General features: G+C 39.1%; 2 protein-coding genes and 2 pseudogenes across 9 annotated transcripts in view; all 4 read right to left on the minus strand.

The window, feature by feature from the left end:
* LOC137098440 (NACHT, LRR and PYD domains-containing protein 12-like) overlaps positions 1 to 24945 on the minus strand; it is a 254566-nt gene that overhangs the window by 204023 nt on the left and 25598 nt on the right. The window lies entirely within an intron of this gene.
* On the minus strand, positions 1307 to 4327 carry LOC137101456 (ribonuclease inhibitor-like; the record flags this gene model as incomplete). The annotated part of the gene is made up of 4 exons (XM_067479890.1): positions 1307 to 1661; positions 1805 to 1978; positions 3154 to 3327; positions 4149 to 4327. Coding segments are annotated over 4 exons (576 nt in total), but the record flags the coding sequence as incomplete, so codon positions are not given.
* LOC137101464 (protein NLRC3-like) lies at positions 4790 to 11246 on the minus strand (annotated as a pseudogene).
* Positions 16701 to 18338, minus strand: LOC137101467 (uncharacterized; annotated as a pseudogene).

Genomic DNA, 24945 nt, shown 5'->3' on the forward strand with positions numbered 1-24945 from the left:
CAAATGTCCATTGGATTAATTACATATATCACAAAAAGAAAGAAGTGTTTGGAGACTCATGTTGTACTTTCATTCCTAATAATACTGCAGCTGATGGAAGAGGGTCTCAGGTCCATCAGGGAAGAACTTGCATGAAACTCTGGTGTAAGTACTGGTTGGATTGAGCAGATATTTGGTAAATGGAAACCTGTTATATTGTCTCTGCTTACTTCTGTACTTCTGCTTGTAATTTTTGCATTTTGTGGATGTTGTCTTATGCCACATGGAAGAGGTCTAATTATGTGAGTCACAGAGTGCTGTGACTCATCAGATGGCACTTGTTGATCTAAGATCTGCAAAGAATAATGTTCCTCTTTTAGAACCTGATGTTGATCCATTCACAGATTGTAAATATGCTTAGAAAACCTCCTAATCTCTGCTTAGCTCTGTACCCCAGTGATGTCTGTCACACAAAAACAGAGCCTGAATTTCCAATACAACATTATGATGATGTATATTGAATATCTTAAATGTCTCAGGAGGGAATTGTGATGGAAAATCAAGTATGATTAAATGTTAATGCTTGTGTTTTCTCTAGTTGTAATAGTAAATTGTGAAAGATGTTTTAAATGTTGTTCAGACTTTGTCTCATATCCATGTTTTGTCTTATAGTGTTTGCAAAACTGCTCCAAGGTCAATTATTGTCTAACAGCAGATCATCCCACACTGTAGTGACCCAGAGTCACTTCATGCTCACAGGTGCTTATCAAAGTGCTGAAAAGGGAAAAGGTTTCTAGAAAAGCAGAAAAGGGCTGAGAGCAGTAGCCTGAGGGTGGAGAATGTTCTGTCCAGCAACACAAGGTTAGAAAACTAATGTGTGATGTATGAAGTTTAGAACTGCACTGGAAGCTCTGTTGATGTTCTTCTCTCTTCTAAGGTAATAAAACCCTAAAAGAGACTTGATGTGTCTAAGACCATATAATGTCATTTTTAACAGTAATAACAAAAAAACAGATATATTTGGTTTCCAGTCAGTTGAGAGACTTTACTGATTATAAAAACACATTTATTATCAGCTATTTATCTGTTAATAATATGAAGATAATGAGAAACTGTCTATTGTTGCTAAAAACCAGGAGTTCAGAGAGAAACATTACACTATTTTACTTTAATACTTTATCAATTAAACAGAAATATGAATGTAAGATCTGAAGGAATCAAACAAGACAAAGTCAAATCCAGGTGGAGGTGGAGGAGGTGGTTGAGTGTGGAGCAGAAGGAGTGGAGGAGTCTCAGTGTGTCTGCAGAGACTGTGTAGAAGGACAGAGCAGCAGCAGAGCAGATCCACTGCTGATCCTCTGTCAGATCCAGAGGATCACACAGGGATGATGGTGGACTTGACATTGTGTCTGACAGTGGAGCTGTTCTCAGAGCAGTTCAGACTGCAGCACTGAGAGTCACTTCTTCTGATTCCTCTGTCAGTCACTGCTGGATGAAGCTCTCCTCTCCACTCTACCTCCCAATAACATGGTCCAGTCAGAGCCTCTCTGCACACAACATGCTGCTGCTGCAACTTCTGCATCATCAGGACAAACGTTATCCTGGTCATTTAATGACACTCTTACATCAGACATTAATATGATTTCAGTCCTCTTTGCTGGTCCATTATAGTCGGCTTCCACCTGTTGAGAGAATGAGACCGAACAGAGGAGATCAGTGATGTTTCCAGAGACTCACTTCATCATCTGTCAGTCAGCAGATGGTCTCTACAAAGACCACATGGTTACTAAATGTAACCATGGACTGACTCCAACCCTCTACTGACCTCAGAGTCTCCAGTCTACAGTGTGGACTCTCCACAAGATCAGACAGAAGCTTCACTCGTGAATCCTGCAGGTTGTTGGGGCTCAGGTCCAGGTGTCTCAGATGGGAAGGTTTGGACTTCAGAGCTGAGACCAGAGAATCGAAGCTGATATCTGACAAATTGCAGCAACTCAATCTGAATAAAGAATCAAAGATGTAGATCAAATCATTAGTAATCAATCAGATTTGTCCTAATAAATGGTGTTTTCTCAAAAATGTGAAAAACTAAAAACTATTTTACTACCAAACTATTCAGAACAAAAACTATTTGAATCCCAAATTAAAGATGATTTCATGAAAACTTTGGAAAATGTTCAGCAGAAATGTGAAAAAAAATAATTTCCACTTCATGGACTGAAACATGGAAAAACAACAGTTTGGTTCTTTAAACATTTTCAACTCATTTAACAAGAAAATTCACCTGTATGAAAAAATACAATTGTTTTTATATGATCATCAATGATTACAGCTCACTGATATTAAGTAAATCCAAAGAATATTGTTTTGTTAATTTTATTTCAGTTTATTGTTGTTATAAATCTGAATTTAAATTCAAAGATGAACTCAACATTCTTTACAATGTATTGAGAAACATTAGTGAGAAATATGAATATTAATTTGACAGAAAAATGACACATGACTAAAAATAATTAGATGCAACAAAACCCAATATTTGTCTGACATTCCCCAAAATGTATTGATCATCTTTGGATTATCCAGGACTCTGCAGCCAAAGGTCTCATCCAATCTAAAACATGTGAACACGTTACTTCATCATGTTCAGTTGGAAATTCTTTTGGAAGTATTCAAAGCTCTGCATGGCCTTGCTCCTGCATAACTGGCCAATTTGAGCCTTTATGATGTTGCCTCCCTCATGCTGTGATCTACTTCAGCTGCTGAAGTTCAACTCAGAACCAGAACTGAGACTCTGGACTGAACTTCCCTTTCACATTCACCAACACAGTTTCATTGCAGAGTTAAACATGTGTCTCTTTAAGGTTGCAGATCCATTATAATGCAGCTTTTCACTGACTGTAAATTGATTTTAATAAGGATTTTATTGCTGTTCTAAACAGAGTTTGATTTTATTACTTTTATATTTAAAAAAAAAAGTTTTTTAGTATTTGGTTTAGTTTGGTATTATTGTCTTAAATACATGTAGGTTTATTATTAATACATTTACCTGAAACTGAAGAAAATATTTTTAGTCTGTTGATATAAGAAACATTTAACTTCAGTGTAATTGATTCATTAATGACAGTTGGGGACAAAACACATAAAATCTCCAACAGTATCAGTCAGTGAACTGACCTCAGAGTCTCCAGTCTACAGTGTGGACTCTCCAGAAAACCACACAGCAGCTTCACTCCTGAATCCTGGAGGTTGTTGAAGCTCAGGTCCAGTTCTCTCAGATGGGAGGGGTTGGACTTCAGAGCTGAGACCAGAGAATCACAGCTGATCTCTGACAAACTGCAGCTTATCAATCTGTATAAAGAATAAAAGATGTAAATTTAGAAACAAAGTTCCTGTTTGAAACCATCAAACACTGGACAGAGACAGAGAGGAGGAACTTTGTCCTCACACATTTGAAATGTCTCTAAGGTGGATCTCACAGCACAGCTGCTGTCATTCACCTGGATTTGGCTTCATGTGATCAGACAATGTAGTGATTGGAAAAAGATCCAGTTTGTCTGCAGCAACACGTTGGTTGTCCTCAACACACATTTGTCCTCCCTGCTCTCTCATGTGTCTCTCACATGTCTTCACACATGCAAAATATTTCCCATATGATGTAAAGCTGTCAATCATCTCCTGTTGCACTTGATAGTAGCTGTGGAATGTTTGGAGGATTTCTTTCCTTTTCTCTGCACCTTCCAATCCCACTCTGCTGCTCCTCTCTACATTTATTCCACTCAAATCAAACAGGATCAACTGTCTCTGCTTCTTGACACAGTTGGCAGTTGGATGCTTCTTCATTAGCTTCAGTCAACTATTTAGTGCTGTGTGTCCTGTTCTTAACCTGCTGATTCTTCTCTCCTCCTTCTATTTGCTCCAAGATGATTCTCTGTTGCTGCTTTATACAAGTGTCTTCAATTCTAAGTCTGACAATCAACTGTCATTTTCACATTTTTATATCAGATTTTTCTACTTTCAAATCAGAGTCGACACTTTCAAAACTTACTTTCAACCACTGAACAGTTTGAATGTGATTTGACCTCAGAAACATGAACCTGTCTGTAGTTTAGTGTCACCACAACTTTCACATCATATTAATCTCAGCACACAACTAAAAAATGGAATCTGACCTCAGAGTCTCCAGTCTACAATGTAGACTCTCCAGAAAACCACACAGCAGCTTCACTCCTGAATCCTGCAGGTTGTTGTCATTCAGGTCCAGTTGTCTCAGATGGGAGGGGTTGGACTTCAGAGCTGAGACCAGAGAATCACAGCTGATCTCTGACAAACTGCAGCTTATCAATCTGTATAAAGAATAAAAGATGTAAATTTAGAAACAAAGTTCCTGTTTGAACCATCAATGTTTCATCATCTGATCAGAGCTGAGATCAGGATTTTCTCTCAGGATTCTTCAATAACATATTTCTGTCTGTCTTCTTCATTCGGACAGTTCATGTTGTCTTTGTGAAGACAGAAGCAACAATCTAATCATTAGTGAAATGTTAGTGTCTAAACTCTGCTAAACACAAACTTCAACCTCTTGTCTGCTCCTAATGATCAAACCTTCAAACTAAGGTTTTTCTGTGTCTGTCTTCAAACACTGGACAGAGACAGACAGGAGGAACTTTGTCCTCACACATTTGAAATGTCTCTAAGGTGGATCTCACAGCACAGCTGCTGTCATTCACCTGGATTTGGCTTCATGTGATCAGACAATGTAGTGATTGGAAAAAGATCCAGTTTGTCTGCAGCAACACGTTGGTTGTCCTCAACACACATTTGTCCTCCCTGCTCTCTCATGTGTCTCTCACATGTCTTCACACATGCAAACTATTTCCCATATGATGTAAAGCTGTCAATCATCTCCTGTTGCACTTGATAGTAGTTGTGGAATGTTTGGAGGATTTCTTTCCTTTTCTCTGCACCTTCCAATCCCACTCTGCTGCTCCTCTCTACATTTATTCCACTCAAATCAAACAGGATCAACTGTCTCTGCTTCTTGACACAGTTGGATGCTTCTTCATTAGCTTCAGTCAACTATTTAGTGCTGTGTGTCCTGTTCTTAACCTGCTGATTCTTCTCTCCTCCTTCTATTTGCTCCAAGCTGATTTTCTGTTGCTGCTTTATACAAGTGTCTTCAATTCTAAGTCTGACAATCAAATGTCATCTTCACATTTTTACATCATATTTTTCTACTTTCAAATCAGAGTCGACACTTTCAAAACTTACTATTAACCACTGAACAGTTTGAATGTGATTTGACCTCAGAAACTTGAACCTGTCTGTAGTTTAGTGTCACCACAACTTTCACATCATATTAATCTCAGCACACAACTAAAAAATGGAATCTGACCTCAGAGTCTCCAGTCTACAGTGTGGACTCTCCAGAAAACCACACAGCAGCTTCACTCCTGAATCCTGCAGGTTGTTGTCATTCAGGTCCAGTTGTCTCAGATGGGAGGGGTTGGACTTCAGAGCTGAGACCAGAGAATCACAGCTGATCTCTGACAAATCGCAGCAACTTAATCTGAATAAAGAATCAAAGATGTCGATCAAATCATTAGTAATGAATCAGATTTGTCCTAATCAATGGTGTTAGAGTGACTTTATCCTTGTGTTATTGTGGATCATCAGAATGTCAGACTTCTACAGACATCATCCAAATGTCAGCACAACATTCATACACCTATTCATGTCAGCACTGATTCAGAACATGACATTTATAACATATTATAAAATCAGACATGTTTATTCAAAAGACTGAATCTTGAAAGTTTTCTTTAGAATTTCATAAATGACCAGTATTGTGAAATAAATGACCACACTGAGTTCAGCTTCCTCTGAAAGTCAGATGGATGTTCTCTTCTCTGATCCTAAATGGAACCTAGCACCTTTCTGTACAAACATGTCTGCAGGGTCAGATTTCTGCTCCTGGTTACTGGTTGTGTCTCTACACAAAGTGACATCATTGTCTGACAGGAAGCATCATGCACAGGTTCAAGTGTCACCTGTTGATGGAGACAAATCAGACACCACTAAAGATATGAAGAGTTCATTTGATAAAACAGATTTTGACTGTGTTAAATTTTACTTATTAAATGTCGTTTAACATAAAACCAGCAGGTAAATCGTGAAAAATTACAACAAAATCCACCATGAACTGGTTCATTCCAAGGTCAAAGCGACCAAACCACCAAAATCCTGATCATGTCCTCAGCAGTGGAATTTAAAGAGCTGCTGCAAAGGTTCACTGTAGCTCTGATTCATACTGAGACGACATTCAGCCTTTGGTTTTTCTCAACAACACTAACAAAACTATTTGACTGTTTCTCATCTACAAACCTTACTTCCAGAAAAGTTGGGACTTTTTCCAAACTGCAATAAAAACTCCAATCTGTGATTTGTTCATTCAGTTGAACTTTGATTTATCAGACAAAAGGACAAAGAAAAGATTTTTTACTGTATTTTGTAAATTGAAGCTCATTGAGAAAAGACAAAATAAGAGTGAAAAGTGAAGAAAAGTCCGACAGTTGTGGATGATTCCAGAATGAGCAGCTTCATTGGTAACAGGTGAGGGGATCAGGATTGGCTCAAAGCCTCAGTCTCTACAATCAAACATGGCTCGTGGCTCAGCACTTTGACAATTCTGTCATCAAGTTGAAAAAAGGAGTTTGCAAAGAACTGAGCTCTTTCACCATCTCCACAACATCACAGTGGGAAAAGATTCAGTGCATAAAGGCCACAGGCAGAAACCACTGTTGAATGTGTGGAACCTTCCAGCTGTCAGGCAGACAAATGTCAGAGAAACAAAGTTTCATCTTCACACTTTTCGCTCTTTAACACTTGAGAAAAACTCGGCTTTCCTTAAGTTCATGGTCCACTACTAGTGCAGACAAGGTACTAGTCCAAGGCCCAATCAGACTGTCAGCCTGTTCCTCCTCAGCACCACTTTCCTTCAAGTACAGTCTGCAAACATGGAGACATCTCCCATCAGCCAGTCTGGACTTATTTCACTTCTCTATGTGGACTCAACTTAAAGTCCCACATAGTGTTGAGGGATTTGACCTGAGGAAATAGTTTTCACATTTGTGCTCAGACAAACGTAGAAACTAATGAACCAAACGAAACCTGAACATTAAGTTATGGATTTAAGATGGAAAACTGACCTCAGAGTCTCCAGGAGACAGTTTGGATTCTTCAGGCCAGAACAAATCAGCTTCACTCCTGAATCCTGCAGGTCCCAGTTTCCATTCAGGTCCAGTTCTCTCAGATGGGAGGGGCTGGACTTAAGAGCTGAGGCCAAAACTTCACAGTGAGTCTCTGAGAGTTTGCAGCCATGAAGTCTGTGATAACAGATAATGAGAAATAATACGAATATGTAATTTATAAGTATAATTAAAAATCTACTATAAAGTTTAGACTTTCTTTATTTTGATCACAAAGCAGAATGAGATGGAGGCAGAAGCTAAATGGTCTGAACTTATCTTCTATAACACTTTTCTACATCACGGAGACACAAACACACACACACACAGTCAGGTCCATAAGTATTTGAACAGGGACACAGATTTCATGGTTCTGGTTCTCTGTCCCACCACAGTGGATTTGAAGTGAAACCATCAAAATGTGCTTAAAGTGGAGACTGTCAGCTTTCATTTAAGGCTTTGCTCCAAAACATTACAGTGGAGGAACTACACACACTTTTATTCACAGAAGCCCAATTTTAGTGGCTCACAAATATTAAGAACAATAAAGTTCAACTCTCTGTTTTAATATTTGTTCCAAATCTTTCTGAGTCAAAAACTCGCTGAAATCTGGAACTATGAACATCACAAGATGCCGGGTTTCTTCCCTGGTGATGCTCTGTCAGACCTTTACTGCAGCTCTCTTCACTTCAGCTTGGTTTCGGGGGTTCAAACATCTTTTATGTGTGTTAAGTGTGATTGATCACATCTGGACTTACTGAGCCTTTCTGCAGTTCCTCACAGCTGGGATCAGTCTCAGTCGTCCCTCCTCTGATGTGTTGTACTTCTTCAGGTCCAACTCATCCAGAACCTCCTCTGACATCTGCAGAATGTAGGCCAGAGCTGAGCAGTGGATCACAGGGAGTTTCTTCTTTGATCTGTTCTCTGACTTCAGGAACTCTTGGATCTGCTGATGTACTGAGTGGTCCTTCATCTCCATCAGACAGTGGAAGATGTTGATGCTTCTGTCAGGAGAACTTTTAGTTTGCTTTTTCTTCAGGTTGTTTATGACTCTCTGGATGATTTCTGGACTGTTCTCTGTCTGACCCAGCAGACCTTCTAAGAGTCTCTGGTTGGACTCCAGAGAGAGACCATGAAGGAAGCGGACAAACAGGTCCAGGTGACCATTTTTACTTTGGAGGGATTTCTGCATGGCTGACTTTAGGAAAACCTCAAGAGAGGAGTTTTGAGATGAGTATTTCTTCCCCAGGAAGTCCTCCAGTACCTTTCTCTCCCTGTTGGTGTAACAGTGGAAGAAGTAAACTGCAGCCAGAAACTCCTGAATGCTCAGATGAACAAAGCAGTAGACTGTTTTCTGGAAGATCACACTCTCTCTTTTGAAGATCTCTGTACAAACTCCTGAGTACACCAAGGCCTCTGTGACATCAAGACCACACTGCTCCAGGTCTTCTTGGTAGAACATGAGGTTTCCTTTCTCCAGATGTTCAAACGCCAGCATCCCCAGCTTCACAAGAACATCCCTGTCAGCCTCCGTCAGCTCCTGTGGACTGGTCTCATGTCCCTCATCATACTTGTTCTTCTTCCTCTTGGTCTGAACCAGCAGGAAGTGTGAGTACATGTCAGTCAGGGTCTTGGGCAGCTCTCCTCTCTGCTCTGTAGTCAACATGTGCTCCAGAACTGTAGCAGTGATCCAGCTGAAGACTGGGATGTGACACATGACGTGAAGGCTCCTGGATGTCTTGATGTGGGAGATGATTCTGCTGGACAGGTCTTCATCACTGAACCTCCTCCTGAAGTACTCCTCCTTCTGGGCATCAGTGAAGCCTCGTACTTCTGTTACCCTGTCGACACATGTAGGAGGGATCTGATTGGCTGCTGCAGGTCTGGAAGTTATCCAGACCAGAGCCGAGGGAAGCAGATTCCCCTTGATGAGGTTTGTCAACAGCACGTCGACTGATGACTTCTGTGTGACATCAGACACAACCTCACTGTTGTTGAAATCCAGTGAACGTCTGCTTTCATCCAGGCCGTCAAAGATGAACAAAAGTTTACAGACAGCCAGCTGCTCTGCTGTGACCTTCTGTAATGTTGGATGGAAAACATGGAGCAGCGTGAGAAGACTGTACTGCTCATCTTTGATCAAGTTCAGCTCCCTGAACGAAAGCAGAACCAGCACACTGACATCTTGGTTTTCCAAGTCCTCTGCCCAGTCCAGACTGAACTTCTGCACCAAGAAGGTTTTTCCAACACCAGCGACACCGTTGGTCAGAACCACTCTGATGTGTCTCTGTTGGTCAGGTAAGACTTTAAAGATGTCGTGGACCTTGATTGGAGTGTCATGGAGGGTCTTCATCTTGGAAGCTGTCTCAAGCTGCCTCACCTCATGTTGGGTATTAACCTCTTCACTCTGTCCCTCTGTGATGTAGAGCTCAGTGTAGATCCTGTTGAGGAGGGTTCCACTTCCTGTTTCATCACTTCCTTCAGTCACACATTCACATCTCCTCCTCAGACTGATCTTATGTTCATCTAAAACCTCCTGCAGACCAACATCTGCTGAAAGATGAGAAACTACCAATGAAGAAAACACAAAAAGATGTTTAGGAATTTGTGATTATTATAATATTTAACAAAAATGAATGATAATAAAAAAATAAATGTTAATGCTGTATAATACGACAAATGTCTGTGTATAAAACAACAAGTCTTGTTTTCAGAAACATCAGCAGACAGATGTTCAGTCTTACTTTGTACAGAGCTGCTCTGACTGTCTGTCTTCAGTCCAGGTCTTGTTCTGGATCTTTCTCCAAACTGATTTTTCTTCTCTCTGTGAAAACATTTCTTTATAACTAACTAATCAGTAGATTTCTGTTTTTTTCTTTTTTTACTACAGAAACACCATCAGTAGTTTGTGGAAATAAAACCCAGACTAAGATCCATCTTAGTCTGAACCAGTATCTGCACTAATAGTTCTGCATCATGAATATAAATCATCTTCAGTGAATCATCTTCATCAGGTCAGTTTACAGTAGAAACTGTCTCTTACTTTGTGTCTGATGGTCCAGGTTCAAGACTGAAGTCTGGAGGATGTCCTTTGGACCAGTCACTCTTCATAGACAGATGACTGGATGCTGAAGACTCTGGTTTGTGTCTGTGGAAACAAAAGTGTTTTTATCATTAACACTTGTAATAAACAGACATAACCACAAGACATTATCAGAGCTTTAGAATAAAAAAGGATTATGTGTTTTTCTCCATCAATAACCTGTTTTCAGAAAAGTTGGGATGCTGTAAAACGTAAATACAATCACGACAAAATAATTTCCAAATAATTTAAAACCTATATTTGTGAAGGCAGCAGTGGTGGAGCAGTTAATGCTGTTGCTTCACAGCTAGAAGGTCCTTGGATCAAATCCCTGACCAGCTGCAGTCTCTCTGTGTGGAGTTTGCATGTTGTCCCTGTTTTTGTGCGAGTTTCCTCCCACAGTCCAAAGACATGCATGTTAGGGAAATTGTCCCTAGGTGTCTGTCTGTGTATGTCTCTCTGTGTTGGCCCTGAGACAGACTGGAGACCTGTCCAGGGTGGATAAGTGGTTGCAGATAATTGATTGATGCTAATTGTGAATTTGACACCAAAAACCTAAAGACGCGTCTCTTTGTTTGTCCTACATGTGTCATGTTCTTTTATGTGACTGTCACAGGTTTGTCTTCACAGTTCACTTTGTTACATGTGACAGTGGTTTACAGCTCACACACTGCACTGAATCTGCACAATCAACGGCTCAAACATAGATAAACATTTTGATTATCACAGTTTAATTAGTTCATAACTTTTTTTAAACAGGGACTGAAAGTTAACTTGCTATAAAACTCTATATACACAGCATCAATTACTTAATAAACTAATAATATATCATAAATACACAGTAACTTACACCTCAAACTGTGGGAAATTTATTTTCCAGTAAAGTTTATTCTGTGTCCACAGACAATTTAAAACACGACTTACCTCCTACAGTCCAACATGAGACTAAACTAGATTCTCTGACAGTGAAATAATAAATAATAATACAAAACTTACGATGTGTTACCCATGTTCCTCCATCCACAGCATCAATCAGTCTTCTGGTTGAACGTGTTCAGAATAAAAGCACTTCCTCTATTAAGTTCATTTACTTTATCTAAATACAAAAGTGGAAAAGTTCTGTTAGACATTTAACGATAAATTGTCGATCATCTTAACGTCTACAACCACACAACAAACAGGTAAATAGACTCACTGATCAGTTTCACCAGGTAAATGAAGTCCTACTGTAGCATACAGTGTCTTTATGAAGATCAGTTTCAGTTTTTGATGATAATTCTCAAAAATGCTTTAATTTAATTCCATCTTAATTATTGAGAACATAATTAAAGGTGGTTATATTCTGAGCTGTTCCTAATATTAGAATAAAAATAGAGACACATCTGAAACTCAAGCAGAATAGAACCATAATTAAAGATGGAAAAACAGAAGAGCTAAGAGATTTTTAATTACTTTTAAAGAAATTGAATTTAAACACAGAGGCAGAGCTGGCAGTACTTGGTGCTAGATGGTTAACCATCCACTACATCCACGGGCAGGATGTGTTAAGTACAGTTATGTTGGTTCACCTTTTGTTTAGCTTCAGACCAGGCTACTCCAAGTCATCAATCATCCTCCCATTGATTTGGACTTTCTTGAGTTTACTTGTTCTCAAGAGTTCACTTTAATCCCTCCACCCATTTTACAGGGATTACACAACCTTCTAAATGATATTCATATCTGTGACCCTGAGGTGCCTGATGCCTCTCCAGAACAAGTACAAGGAGCAATGGGTCGGCCATGTTATGTAGTATCTGCAAACCAGCTTCAGGGGCTGCTTGACATGTCCATGTCAGTTGGAATGATGGCTCAGCATCTTGGAGTATCTAGGAGGACTGTTCAGAGATGTGTAGCTGAAAACAACTTGTCAACTTGACACCAATTCCAAGAACTTGACCATGTCGTGTTGACAATAACGAACACAGTGCCACATGCTGGGTACAGATTCATGAAAGGAGCCTCCTCCTCCCCTCTCTTCATTTCTACACATTGCCATGTCTCCATTATATGTCACTAACTATTTTCTTTTCCCATAGTTGTGCTTTTATCTTCTGCAGGTGTCCCCAGTTTGGAGCTGTGTGTTTCCATATGCAGTGACTGGCCTTAGTTATTGTTTTTTTAATTTTTTTTCTGCTTTCCATATTTTTTTCACCACATCGTTACCTTTGTGCTTGCTCAATGTCCTTTGTTGGGTTTGTCTGTACATTTCTAAGGCCATGAACTTACTATGTAAAGTGCCTTGACATTATTTTGCTGTAAATCTCTGCTCTATAAATAAAATAACATTAAGATTTCAATAAATCGACGCTATGTGACAATACTTTCAAGCTATCTAATAATTACTTGAAAAAGTAAAATGCTTAGGAAATGAAGCCTTGTTTTCCTACTAATTGTTTTGCAATCATTTGTCATTGACTGAATGTGTCTATGGGAGGGTGAAAACTAGAGGCTGCTAAACTGAAAGCACCGAGGTAGATACCCATTGAGGAAGTTAACGTTCCAAATCTACCTACAAACATTAACTAAAATAACATTACTTAGAATAAAGAAAAATAATAAGTTTGTTGTAATTAATTTTATTTAGTTTTTTTCATTATTTTACAATAACTTCTTCATACACTTCTTTTTTGTAAAGTATATGTAAAGTTTGCATCTTTACATTAAAAAGACAGATGGAATTTTTGTACACAACTGTATGTTCAGCATGAATGTATTAGTGACTTTATATTTATGTTATTGTTAACATGTCCTTATTATGTTAGCAGAAAAAAATGTGGGTTTCTGTTCCCTAAAAAAACGCATGTGACTCCAGTTTATTAGCAGAGAAACAACTGTATGTGTATGTTTGTACAAGTCATGATGAACCAATAACAGAAACTGAAATGTTTGTTCACACATAAAAAGACAACACACCAACACACACACACACACACACACAGTCATGTCTAACTAGACTGGTGAAGACACTCTTGAAATAATTCTTATATCAACACCAACCATTAAGAACTAAAACCAAGTCTTAACCCTCAGACTCTGAAATTGTCAGGAGCCAAAACTTCTTCACAACAATGGTGTAAAAACAAAATTTGTCATTTTAAGGAAACACCACATTTTCTACTTCCTGGTTTTTGTTTTCCGGAGTCTCTTCATGTAAACAGCAGTGGACAGTGTGTGTTGTGTCCTCTATTGTCCTCAGGGACAAACTGACTCAGAGACAGTAAAATAATAGTAATGTTGGATTAACACTCACCCTGTCTCAGTCTTCACTTTTCCTCCATTTTCTCTCTGGTCTTTAAGCTGTAAACTGCTGCAGGCTACAGACTGATGAATGATTTTCACTGAGGTTCAACTGTCAGAGAAAAAAAGTTCCTGTCTGAGGTTTCGATTTATTCCGTTTGTCTTTTTACAAACGTGTGTTAGGTCTTGTAGCCCTGGAACTTTGAAAGTCTGAAAAGACCAAGAGCGTTGATCATCCGCGATGTCCCAGTTACCAGTTCAGACTTTCCGTCTTCTGGTTTTAAATTACTGGCATTAACTGTGTCCGGTGGACGGACGTGTCTCAGCTAATGCTAAACTGAAACCGAACGTTCTCCGTTGTAACCTCGATCCATGACGTCATGACGTTGGGGAAGGTGAGCTGGATGGAGGCTGAAGAGAGGAGGAAGAGGAGGAAGAGGAGGAGGACAGCTGGTATCTGAGGACATGAAGTCTTTTTCTCACAGCATCCAGAGAGGATGTTTCTAGTTTATTTCTGTCAGTTGTTGTAATAAACAGGTTTAATTTGAATTTCATCATTTCAGTCCCATTTCAGAGGAAACTGCTGCTTCTTTAATGGCTGATTAGATTATTGATCAGTTATTGATTTAATCTCATGTCTGACTCTTTATCTTCACTCTAAACACTGAGCTGATTTATGATGATGTCAGTGTCATATTTGACTTTTTCATTTCCCCATAATCCAGTCTGTGTGACGTCCTGTGTTTGCAGTGGATCTGGATCTGAGCACTGGTGTCACTGCTGCTCTGCTCCAGCTGGAGGCGCTGTAGGAGCAACAAGCAGCTCCGGTTGCTGAAGCTTTTTGTGGAAAGAAGCAGATGCAGACAGAGAGAAGAAGCTGGTGTATGACGATGAAACAGGACGTTTGACCGTGTGTGTTGTCCCACAGTATAAAGAGAAGAAAAAGACTGGGTCCCGCTGTGTCCTCAGGCTGCGCTACAGCGTCTATTCACAGGCGCGATCCCACTACTGAGCGGCACGGAGGCTTTGACCTGCTCCGTTTCCGACCTGGGCCGGTGCACCCCTCCTTAGACGACCTGGTGGTCCCGGGCTCCCCCAGGAGCACCATATCGATACCGAACTTAGTGCGGACACCCGCTCGACACAGTCCGCTGCAGCTCAGAGCTCCTGAGCTCCAACGATCCTCCAGCCTCAGCCTCCCAGTAGCTTGGATTACAGGCGCGTGCCACCGCACCCGGCTACCGACGCCGTCATTCATGGAGGGTTGGAGTTTTACAAAGCTGACGTCATCAGGTGAACACGTCAAGCTGCAGTGCAGAAAGGTGTAGTAGTATCTGAGCAGTTTCCAAAGTGTTAAATCAGTGTTTGAGTAAAGAGAAAAACTTTATCCCTGTTCTTTAAAATGTTCTTATCAAGCTGTCGGTCAGTGTTTGACCTCAGTGCTGAATGAATCCACCACCAAAATATGCTGCAGACCACAACTGAAGCTACATCACTGCTGGTTTTTCTCATGTGAGAACTCTACAGGGTCTGTGGTGCTGATTTGAATGATGTGACTGATGGTCATTGCTCCAGTGGAGACGGTGCAGAACCAACAAACCTGGATCCTGGTGGTTTGCAAAGAAAGAATTATTACAAACAGGCACAGGTCAAGTTTTTAAGAAGTTACTGAGGCATTTTAACAAATCCCTCATCAACATTATGAAGGAAAGTTTATATGTTTGAATTTGTACACTGTAAAATATTAGGCTGTAAGCTTACAGTAAATTACTGGCTACTGGTTGCATTACTTTCACAGTTTGCAGCTGTGTGTAAATTGACTCTGTACTCTGCTCTGTACTGTGACTTCACAGTAAGTTTCACATGAAATTACTATGAGTTAACAGTGTGCTACTGTGAAAATACTGCATTATGTTGGGTTTGCACAATAAATTTACCAACTATTACTGTGATATGACAGTATGCTGTTGAAAGTTTACTGTATTTAATTGTGATTTCACAGTAAAGGTTTTCTGATACTGCTGTGATGTTACAGTATGTTGTTGTACAAATAAAATATTAAATTGTGATTTTGCAGTAAATATTTTATGACATTGCTGTGAGGTCACATTATGCAATTGCAGAATGACAGTAGATACTGTAAAAGTAATGCAATTCAGTAGCTAGTAATTAACTGTAAATTTACAGCTATAATTACATTTAGTTTTAGATTTAGTTTAGAATCTAATGAAGTGTTACAAAAACAAAACAAATTACTACAATAACAGCATCAATTTTACCAATTTATTTTGCCAACAATACAATAGCAGTGGCTACAGTCAAGAAAATGCAGGGTTATTATTATTATAAACCTGAAACAGGGTTGTGTAAGACTCACTGTATGGAAATAGATTATAAAGACTGACATTCTGTTTGCACAAATCAATAAACTGTATTACATAAATTCAACTGTAAGACAAAACATTTGGACATTTCTTTACCTTCCTTCAGCTTTTCAAAACACTAATGACCATTGTCATATGTAGAACAACACATTTCAGTGACTTTTCAAAACAGAGTGACATTAACACGTATTTCCTGCATCAAAGTCAAAGTCAATGAGTTTTCTTATAAAAGTACAGACTTGCTGATTTATGTGTCCACGCTGTCTCTTTGACTTTCACCCCATCTGTGGATTAATGCCCAAGAAGCACCTGCAAAAATAAGACCAAGAGCAGAGTTGTTAGTTTTCAATGAGAAATGAGGATAATAAAAGGTTTGCAAAAAAGAAAAATAAAGAAAACATTACCTTTGGATAAATTCCAGGGTGCAGGAAGCATCTTCAGCTTACTGCAGGTTTAAATTGTAGTAGGTCGCGAAAAGAGCAGCCAAACCACTTGTAAAGTCTTGGTGAGGTCCCATGACCACCTGTCCCTCAATAGACAGCATCCATGCTGTTGGCTCCAATATGTCACCTGAAACAAACAAGACAAATCAACTATGCCCCAAAGAATAGAACCCAGAATGGGCTGTATGTGTGAACGCTACTGTCCGACTAAGATGCTTCTAATTTTGATGATTCCGATTCTGATTTTATTTTTCTTTCTTCTTGCACTTGCAAGAAACGTGAAACATGAACATTAATTGCACTTTGTATAATTATCAAAAATTACTCATTAGTCTGTGAGAATGAATGTACTTATATCAGCAACCATCACCATTGCATCCTTGGGCTCTTTGAAGTCTGCCATCACAAGCAAAAGACTGCAAGCAGCCTTGTCTGAAACCTCTGGTTCAAAAGAAGTGAGGACATCTTTCACCCCTGAATGGCATTTGGTTGCTTGGCAGAACTTCACAATTGTCTTGTATTTGTTGTCCAGTGACTCCCTCAACTTATTGAGGATGGAAACATTCGTCAAATGTTTAAAATGGGAAAACATGCCACGCAGTGAGAAGAGAAAAGGCCATTCCTTTGTAACCACTGCAATGGCTGGGGCAGGGACACTGTTGAGATAGTGGCGCTGGATGACGTAGGTCTTCCCCATTAGAGGTTCAGCTCTCTCAGCCCCACCCATTCCTTCCTTTGAGTAAATGCTAAGAAGTTGAGTTTAAATGTCATTCAACGATGCCACAGATTCACCGAGTGGAAATTCGGTAGGACACCAACTGACACAACCGTACTGATCCACAGGACCTCTTGCATTGGCTGTGCCTCACTCAGGAACTTCAGTATGTGGCCTTCTCTCTCTGCGTCTTCTGGCAAGAGTGTTGTTTCTATTTTTATACTCTACCGTAGTTTTTATTTGTTGAAGAGAATAACAACCATCTCCAATAACATCACCATTTTTCCCAACATCAGCAAAACTTTTTGAATGGTCCCTTACGATTCCCCGGACAATATTATGACATGTTACTCTTGTTGGGTTAGACTCATATTCTAACATGTGATCCACCACTGCCTTCACCATATCCTTTCTATCTCCTGGAGATGGCCTTGTTTGATTTGCTACTGCTCTTCGAATTCCCACTGGCATCCTATCCTGAGAGTGTTCAAGGAGCTGGTAACAATATTCGGAGAGGGAACAGGAACCAGATCCAGCTGAACTGTTTCAAATCCTACAAACCATAGAGCACAACTTTACCTGAAGAGACAGTAAACCATGAAAGGGTATTTATTTATGTCTGTCTTTGTGAATATTTCTTTGTGAATGTGTTTTATCTGAGTATTGTATTGTATCTGAGTAGGATGCAAAGTTTGAGGTAGGAGGTACTGACGGAATGAGAGCTTATGCTTCTTGTTTGGTTTTAGATCCAGTGTGTTAATACAGTATGAAAAAATAACTGTCAGAAAGTCACACTGGTCAGACTGTCCTGGAAAAGATGACACCAACTCTGGTATGTGCTGCAACAGCGATGGGGTAAGAATAAGGCTGAACAGTAGGACACCACAGGCTACAAGGGATCAGGTGAAGATATGCTACTGATAACAAAGTAGGCTAAACAACAAGTCTGAGGAGAAAGTGAGGAGTAGGTCATAATTATACTACTATTGAGCAGTGAGTTGGAACAGTGTCAAAGTATAGTTACCTTCATTCTTAAACCTATTCACTAATTTCCTACACTGAATATTTCTCAATATCCTTTTCTTGTACGAAAGCCAAGTCTTCTCTGTTTTCCACACCCAGTTCTTTCAACCCATCCAACAGCGATGTCAGCGTTTCATCAGAAAGGCCCGGTAGGAGTGACACCACCACTTCTTTTATTATCTCCTCATTCATTTTCCAAAATAATTTTGGCAGACGATAAATCTAATAATAGAATTAGAGGTGGGTAATATTATGGTTATGAATATATCAATGTTTTTATTAAAACACAAAGAAAGACCACAAATATTGTGAGCCAAAAATAGAAGTATAGAAGTATAGAGCCAAAAACTTTTTCCAAAGGTTGGTTTTCAGCTGTAATCAAACAAACTATACATTTTTTTATTTTACCACTAATTTCAGTCAAATTCTGTGCATTTTAAGACCTACAACAACCTGTATCCTTCTTCTTTTTTTGTTTTTTTTTTTAAATATATCAACTAAAAATCACAATTTAAATTACATCCACAAAGAACAATGCTATTTGTTGGTACAATCCAAAAGTTGACTTACTAGCTAACAGCTTTTTAATGTACTATATCTTCTTTTGCACTATAAACCAACTGGGGGATAACAATTTAACTATTTACCAATAAAACACTTACTAAGCAATTGACCTAAAGCAACATAGTTAGAGGGACCAACAATGATAATTTGTCTCAATAGTTCTGTCATACCTGAAATGCTGGTCATAAAAAACGCCAAACAATAGTGGGCATCTAAACCTAGATAGCTTAATCAGAAAATAACAGCCAGTATAAACAGTATTTTGAGATGTAACTATTCAAAATAGCATATTGTTAATGCACACACTATGTTACTAGAATAATAATCTATTAATTAATTGTGATTAGTGGATTAAAAATAATAAGCATTAAAAATTATAAGCATTTGGAGCAATTTAGTTCCAATATGCACAGGTAGACATGTGGCAGTGCATATAAAGCATAAGCTAAGATGAATATGTATCATGTTTTCCTGCATTGATAGATTTACTGCAATCACGTTTACATTTTGCTTGTGTTTTTACTTAATCAGCTTGCTCCACTTGTTCAAACTGCCTCTGGAAAAGACTGGTGAAGGGCAATAACTGGTGAGCCATCCACTTTCTAACATGGAAGAGGATAGTAGTCTAACAAATCCCCTTGGTTGATGCAAACATAATCATCCTGGGCTGATCCTAAGACACAATAGACACCTATGTCTCTCAACTTCACAAAAGACTCATTGTGAGCAACGATCAGTTCAATCTTTCCAACAGAAAGTTCTCCACCGCTGCTCCCAGTACAACAAACATTCCCTTCCTGTACACAGTGCCTTTCACTGTGACTTCATTACAAGCAAGTGCAGACTGTGACTGTATTTTTTTACCAACCACAGATGACCTGATCCTGTCATTGTAAGCATTCACATAAAACTCTGTACCCTTTTCAACATTCACAGGCGTATGAGTGGCCCAAAGTGAAGAATTAGCTCTGGATAATGGCACAAATGATGATGCTTGGGTTTGAGTGGCCTTGCAAGGAAAAGCCTTTTCCGAATAAAGACATATTGTTCAATGAGGACTTTCAGATATGACACTTGTTCTCTGTAATAGCTGGTGCACAAACAAGCTCCACAATCTCTCTCAGATGCAGAATGAGTTGCCATACCTCATTTTCAGTAGAATCTTTGATTCTGTCACCCACAAAAACAGGCAGCAACTTAAGAAAGAACCAGTTCTGGGCTGCATGTCCACTTAAACGTTCACTACCAGGGTGCAGGTCAGCTGGTTTGCTGCTGGCATCATTTCAAGTCCTCAATAACAGTCTGTATGGTGCTGGCTGGCAGCAACAAGTTGCCTTGTAGCTTCAAATAGAGAAGGGCAAGGTTTTCCAAAAAGACAGTTTCATCAACAGCAAATGCCTCCTCTGGCTCATCGTTGTCCACAACTACGTGTCCAAATATGGCTGACTAGACATAGTACAAGGCTAATCAGGTTTAGACAAATCCGAGAGAGTTTGACCTAGCTCCTTATGTTTTCTTGAAACATGTGAGGCCAAACTGGATGCAACTGTAAAGCTGCAATCACAACCTCTGACTGGGCATTTAGTTTACAATCCTTCTTGTATGTGTGACTTCAAATGCTTCATGATGGTGCTTAAAGTGTCACAGGTAAATGTACAAGACTGTGCCATACATTTTAAGGGTGTATCCAGTTGTTTAGATTAGATTAGTTGATCTCAGGAAGGGATTGAAGGTTGTCGAAAAAACAGTCTGGAATTCGCAAACCCATATACAAAAGCTCAAAACGTGTGTACGATGTTATGGTACAGCTGTTCTGCACGAACAGATCCAAGATGAGCAAGAGAAGTACCACAAAATTGCAAAATCTGGAGAGACCCCGGGCCTTGCGATTTGCTCGCCCCGCATCTTTACCTCTTACCTAACTCTTTGGATGGTTGCAGAGATAATCTTTGGTCTTTATGATATCTATACATATGAGCTTTCAAACCATTCGCTCTGCGATACATCCGAGAACATTCAGACACTCCACACTGATATTGATAATTAGGCACTGCTGTGTAACTTTGAGTGCTGAACAAACTGACTAACAGTTTCAGACAAATGCTCACACAAACTAAATTTACAGTGAAACATTTTGTACCAGGTGTTGAAGAAAAGCTACCAAGAACAAAAAAACACTTTGACTTTGCATATAGGAAAAATGTCAAGTTGTAATAGTAGACATAGTAGGAATACAGAGTAAAAAATAACAGATTATCAGTGATATACCAGTTTTTTTTTAGTTCTGTCTATATACATGTCAGTAATAAACAACTGTGATTGTAAAAATGTTTAGAAAAAAAGCATTAAACACATATGTAATGTTTTAAACAAAAATCAGCTTCTTGTAAAGCGGTTTACATGTCAGTTTTTGATTGTAATTTTGTTGTTGAATGAATGAATTTGAATGAATGAATGAGATTTTCATATAGTGGTATTGTTTGAGTTGTGTAAAATTCCTCTTGTATGTGGACAGTGCAGCCATGATTTTTTTCAGATTTTTACAAAGAACTGCAATAGACTTCAGTTTAACAGTAAACCGAGTGTCTGGGTAATGTCTGGAGAAGATCAGGATTCCAGCACATGTGTGAAAGAGTCTTTATTATACTCATGATGAAACAGACCTTCACAGTTTGGACACAAAGTAAAAATGGCTGCAAAGAAAAGTCCATCATTCAGGCAACAGTTATTCAACATTAAGTCTCTAAATGTGCATTTGATCCAAATCTGTAGATCTAAAAACACCTCAATAATGTTCTCATGAATGATTACAGCTCTCATGGTCACGTCCTCACGTTCATTTCCTTCACGCTGCCTCGGACTTGTGTACAGAAAAGTGGAGGAGCTCTGAATAGGACACTCACTGGTGGGTGTAGAGGGTCTTCATTCAGCCTGAAAATGCTTTTAAGTGCATAATAACTTACAGTGATGAACTGTGGCAAAATAAAAGCTGTTGCAATGATATTTCCATGCTGAACTGAGTTGTTCTGGGCCAAATATGAAGGCAAATCCACTTTCCTTTCAGTATTTTGCTGCAATTGTCAGAAACAAGCAGATCAGCTCCATTCAGCCTGAAAATGCTTTTTTGTTATTGTTGTTGTAAAGTTGTTTTTTGTGTCTAATATCTGATACGTTGATCTATGTGTGTGTGCATCCTTCATATTGTAAAGGTGGTGTTGCACATAAACCTGAGGCTGCTTCACAGTGAAAGAGTCAATAAACAATTGAGCTGCTGTCTCATGAGGCAGGATCTTGTGGTGAGTAATGGCTTAAATTTGACAAATAAATAAACATATTTTACAGTGAGTGGAGTCATTAAATATGTCCTCCACTAGTGGTATTTACAAATGGACATGTTCCCATAAATGCTCATATGATACAACTGAGAAAAAGCCATTTTAAGGAAAAAACTCTCTTCTCACCTTCAGCATCCTGAATGAACAGAGCTTCAGCCAGTGGGGACAAATATGATCATTCGTGTCTGATTTGTACCTGCTGAAATGTCATTAACACAGGAGATGATGGCAGGTTTTACACTTTACAACATTTGTTTATAAAATGAAATAGCTCCAGGTTTTCAGTGAGTTTGACTGTGGTTTGATTAAAGATTATTTTATTTATGAATGTATGGAGGCAAACTATGATCCACATACAGTAAAATTTTAGAACTAAACTTTAACAACGTAATTGTCTTAAAAAGAACAAAGGTGAAAATATTAAGTCGTAATAAAGGAGCCACTGCAGAGCTGGTTATGGTTTAGCTGTGTTGGTGATCCAGCCTTTCATACACACCAGAGTAACACTATACATTAGCATCATACTGTGAACAACAAATATTTTATAACCACCTAATTTCTACACCTCATTTTGAATAAGATAAGAGATAAGTGTGTAATTTTCACACCTATCTCCTACTTTTAGATTCAAACTGTGAAACTACTTAAAACATTTGACAGTAATATTTCACAATAAATGACATTATTGTCACTTTACAGGCTTTAATTGTGCTTTACACAGTATAATACCGTATTACGAATTTTTATTGTGAAATCACTGCAGGCAGGACTTTTACACAGGAAGTTGCAGTGTATTTGGATTCGACCTGGATTGCAAAGAGTTGATTGACATTTTAATATTGTTTTGCTGTTTGCAGTCTGGCACTCAGATACGATAAGTAATACAATATAATTTTTTTTGTCAAGGAGCATTTTGATATGAATGTAATAGTTACTGCAGTAACACTGGACGATATGGTGTTTTGTATCAAGAGCCTGAAGTTAGAACGTGAGTTTACAAGTTGAACGTTCGCTTAATTTAACGTTACTAGCAGGAACTTTAGGTTCATTTTTAAACAGTAACCTAAACGTCGGAGGGTTCAAGACTATTTCTAACTCCGTTTTGGCTCGTAGTAACTAAAAGTTTAATCAACCTGCTGTAGCCTGATTTTGAACGTAGTAACGTTACACTTTCTCTGTTAGTTTTCCCTTTGGCATTTCTCTCCTCCTGGTAAGTGACCTGTACCGTTATTCGCTAACGTTACTGGTGGTAACTTTAGGTTTGAGCCCACTTATTCTTAAACAGCCTCAAAAGTACCGTTTATCTCAGACGGTTCAATGCTTTTGCAAACCACGTTTTGGTTTGTAGCAACGTTCATTGAAAGCCCTACCCGGGTTTTGTATGCTGTATGTTTTCTTAACGCTTTTTCTCATATTCTAGAAAGTCGTAGAAGTTGTTCGTTATTGGCGGGAACTTCAGGTTGTAGACGTGTGCAAGAGAGAGTGATTCCACGGAACTGATCTACCTCCCTGGTCAGCTAAAAAAAATTAAACGCAAATGTCAGTTTTTGATTGTAATTTTGTTGTTGAATGAATGAATTTGAATGAATGAATGAGATTTTCATATAGTGGTATTGTTTGAGTTGTGTAAAATTCCTCTTGTATGTGGACAGTGCAGCCATGATTTTTTCAGATTTTTACAAAGAACTGCAATAGACTTCAGTTTAACAGTAAACCGAGTGTCTGGGTAATGTCTGGAGAACTCTTAGTAGTTAAAAACTTAATAGTTTTATACAGCTTCTTACCTCACAAGTTCTAACTCTTCTCCTTTGTCTGTTGCTTTAGAAATGGAGCAAAAGAAAGAGACAGAGACGCCATTGCTGTCAGCAATGTGACAAAATCTTCCCAGCACTATCAACACTGAAGATTCATTACAGAATTCACATTGGAGAGAAACCTAATCGTTGTGATCAAGGTGGAGAAACTTTCACTGTCAACAACAGTCTAAAAAGGCACCAACGTGTTCACGCAGATGATGTTGATGTTGCGCCGAAGGGCCAAATCCCGTTACAGTCTCACCACATCACAACTGGTAGAGCAGGGCTACTTGGGGGGTTCGTCTGTCTTTCTGCATCCCCCAACCCCAGCCAGGTTGCGCTGGCAGGGGGGGCAATGGAATGTTCATCATCAGCGAAGCGTGTCGTATCTATGGGTGTCGATGGATCAGGAATGGGTCCACGTCGACGGCGACAAAAAACTTCCCGAATTCGAGTCGACTGTGCAAGCCATGTTCTACGGTGATGCTAGTTCCTCAGGTTCCTTCGAGTAGTCCATAGGATTCCCCGATGGAAAGCTGGGACCCCCAAGTGTGGCCCCTGGTTATACCGCCCATGGCAACTAGGTATCAAGGAGTGTACAAAGTTTTAATGTGGGTACAGCGGTAAATGTGACTAGTTTAAAGTCTGTCATGGATTTACCAAGTTGTTACTGCTGAAAGTAAAGATTAACGTGCAAAATGAATTTGAGATTTTTTCTGTTCTAAAATGGGCTTAAAATTCTGTGTTTTATGTTTTGAGATTATTTACAACAATTTGGTTGAATAAAATCAAAAGATAAAATATCCAGGTTTCAGGTGGAAGGTTTCACACAATGCTGACATCAGGAAAAAGAGGAACCTTCGTATGACTAAGGACCTGATGGCTCTGAGAAGGACTGTAGGAACAAACTGTGGTCCTTAGTTGAGAAAGCTCGTAAAGAAGGAAAGAAGACCAGATGATAAGGTCCAGCTGTCTTCATTGAAGGTGTGAGATGTGCTGCTTGAAAGTTGTCCCTCAACAAGATCATTTGTTGGTGAAAGAAAACGCAAACTAACATTATTAATACTACGACTGTCATGGCCCAAGATAAATGAACATTTTCAT

The sequence above is a fragment of the Channa argus genome, chromosome 1 (genome assembly GCF_033026475.1).
Source record: "Channa argus isolate prfri chromosome 1, Channa argus male v1.0, whole genome shotgun sequence".
NCBI lineage: Eukaryota > Metazoa > Chordata > Actinopteri > Anabantiformes > Channidae > Channa > Channa argus.